Source organism: Carassius auratus, chromosome 46 (genome assembly GCF_003368295.1).
Source record: "Carassius auratus strain Wakin chromosome 46, ASM336829v1, whole genome shotgun sequence".
Taxonomy (NCBI): Eukaryota; Metazoa; Chordata; class Actinopteri; order Cypriniformes; family Cyprinidae; genus Carassius; species Carassius auratus.
This window is the reverse complement of record NC_039288.1, coordinates 12,974,696-12,977,072: the sequence shown is the minus strand read 5'-3', so window position 1 is coordinate 12,977,072 and position 2,377 is coordinate 12,974,696. Positions and strand designations below refer to the sequence as shown.

The window sequence follows — 2,377 nt, the reverse complement described above, 5'->3', positions numbered from 1 at the left end:
CACATGAGCAGCGAACCGTACCAGAGTTCACATGAAGTGTACCCCAGACCACCATTTTTAAGTGGACTCAGGTACGGTTTCGTGGGTGCGCATACGAGTACGGAAGACAGCATACACATCATCCAAACGAACCGAATTCTGACGTCAATCGACCCCGGGTGCGCACCAAAAGTGCTAGTGTAAAGGCAGCCTTAAACGATAGACAAAAAGAGATGAGAGCAAGCAGGTTAGTTAAGGGGAGGACAGGTAGAAAATGCGTTCACCTTCACTGAGAACCACAGAGAGAGATCACTGTTGATCACAATGGAGATCACAGGAGTAAACTCTACAGATCACTAGAGATCACAATCTTGTGTTAACTCCAGAGATCTCCAATGTTTACTCCAACATTAACTACAGCGATCTTCCTTGATCTCCAACGTTAACTCCAGTGATTCCCTACTTTATCTACAGCAATCTCCAACATGAACTCCTGTGATCTCCACCTTTAACTCCTGTCATCTCCAATAATATCTCCATCATTAAAGTGATCTCAAAAATTATCTCCAGTTCAAATGTTCAACTGTTACATAAAAAATTATAATTATAAAATAAAACAATAAAATCTGATTATTATTTCATGTCAGACTTTAACAGTACAATACATGTAGAATAAATAAATATTTTTAATTCAAGAAGAATACACAGAAGAATACTAGACACAGAGAAATTCATCATCATGTGATCTGAAACCCCAAGACAGTCATCCAAAGTTAAACACAATGCTCTATATAAACAGCATGAATGCACAGTAAAGTAAGAGCCATGATGTTATTCATTTGTGTTGTTCATTTGATTTGAACTATTTTGGATTACTGTTTGTAGGTATTTTAACTTTACACATTGACTGGATTACTGCCAGCACCTAGAGACAATGAAGACTGAATCTAAAAAAACATTTTAATCTAAATATTTTGTGTTTACAGTGTGTTGAACATTATTGGGATGAAAAACTCATCAGTTGTGTCATTGATAATACTGGAAGCCTTTTACAGAATGGAGGACCTGAAATATCTATACATTGTCATCTTTTTCATGTTATACATGCTTGTACTCTTTGCAAACCTCACTGTGATCTTTGTCGTTATTAGCAACAAAGTGCTTCATAAACCAATGCACATCTTTCTTTGTAACTTGGCTGTAAATGGCATCTATGGTAGCACAGCTTTGCTTCCCCCCATGCTATCTACTTTAATGTCTCCTTTTCATGTGGTATCTCTGGCATGCTGTAAGGCTCAAACTTACTTCCTGCACACATATACTATCATAGAGTACACCATTTTGTCAGTGATGTGCTATGATCGCTATGTGGCAATCTGCTATCCATTGCAGTATCACACTATTATGACGATCACAAAAGTGTATAAACTAATAGTTTTCTCATGGGGTTATCCTTTAGTGGCATTCGCATTGTTTTTTATTCTGACTCTGCGCTTGACACAATGTAGAAACATTATAGGGCGAGTCTACTGCTCCAACTATTCGCTTGTCAAACTGTCCTGTGATGACACAAATGTTGTGAGTACTATTGGACTGGTTTCTGTTGTTGTATACAGTTTTCCTCAGATTGTGATGACTTTCTATTCATATGGACATATTCTTAAAATATGCTTTACTGCAAGTAAAGAGTCTAAAATAAAAGCACTGAAGACCTGCACTCCACACTTATTTGCAATAATGAACTATAGTGTGGGATGTTTTTTTGAAATTGTACAAAGTCGCTTTGACACAAGTTATCTCCCATTTGAAACACAAATATTTATGTCACTTTATTTCTTGATATTTCCTCCTATTCTGAATCCTGCCATTTATGGGCTGAGTATTCAGGCTCTGAGAAGCAATATTTTTCGACTTTGTGGCTCTAAGAATAAGTTACTGCCTTTAAAGTAGGATCTTTGTTATTTTCTAGGTGAAAAAAAGCATGTTTTCAAATGTTTCATTGTGTCAATTAAACAGCTTACTTTCCAAACATTTTTAAGTTATATCTGAATTATGCTAAGGTCTCCACGCAAGATGATATGTTTCCCTCCGAAAGCAGTAGTCAGTAAACAGTGTAATGAACACTGATTGTCACCATTCAAGAAAACAAGTAATTCAACAAAGTTTCACTTGGTGTTCTGTTCTTCTCCTTACTGAGAGATGTGGGAGAAAAAAAGAAAAGTTCATGGATATGGGTTGATACAGTAGATGGTGCTAGCAGGTATTGTGCAGAGGCTGGAGAGTCTGTGGTCAGGACTGCCTGAGCTAGCCCCTATAGGCCAAATCAATCCCTGATGTTTGTCTGCATCAACAAACACTGGGCCTAAAAAAAATTCAGCGACTGGGGTCTAGTCATCAA

General features: G+C 37.3%; 1 protein-coding gene across 1 annotated transcript; it reads left to right on the top strand.

The window, feature by feature from the left end:
* The first annotated feature begins 984 nt into the window (after nt 1–984).
* On the top strand, nt 985–1,929 carry LOC113063660 (olfactory receptor 52Z1-like). The gene has a single exon (XM_026233996.1). It carries the CDS (start codon nt 985–987, stop codon nt 1,927–1,929), a length of 945 nt encoding a protein of 314 aa, XP_026089781.1.
* The last annotated feature ends 448 nt before the right edge of the window (nt 1,930–2,377 follow it).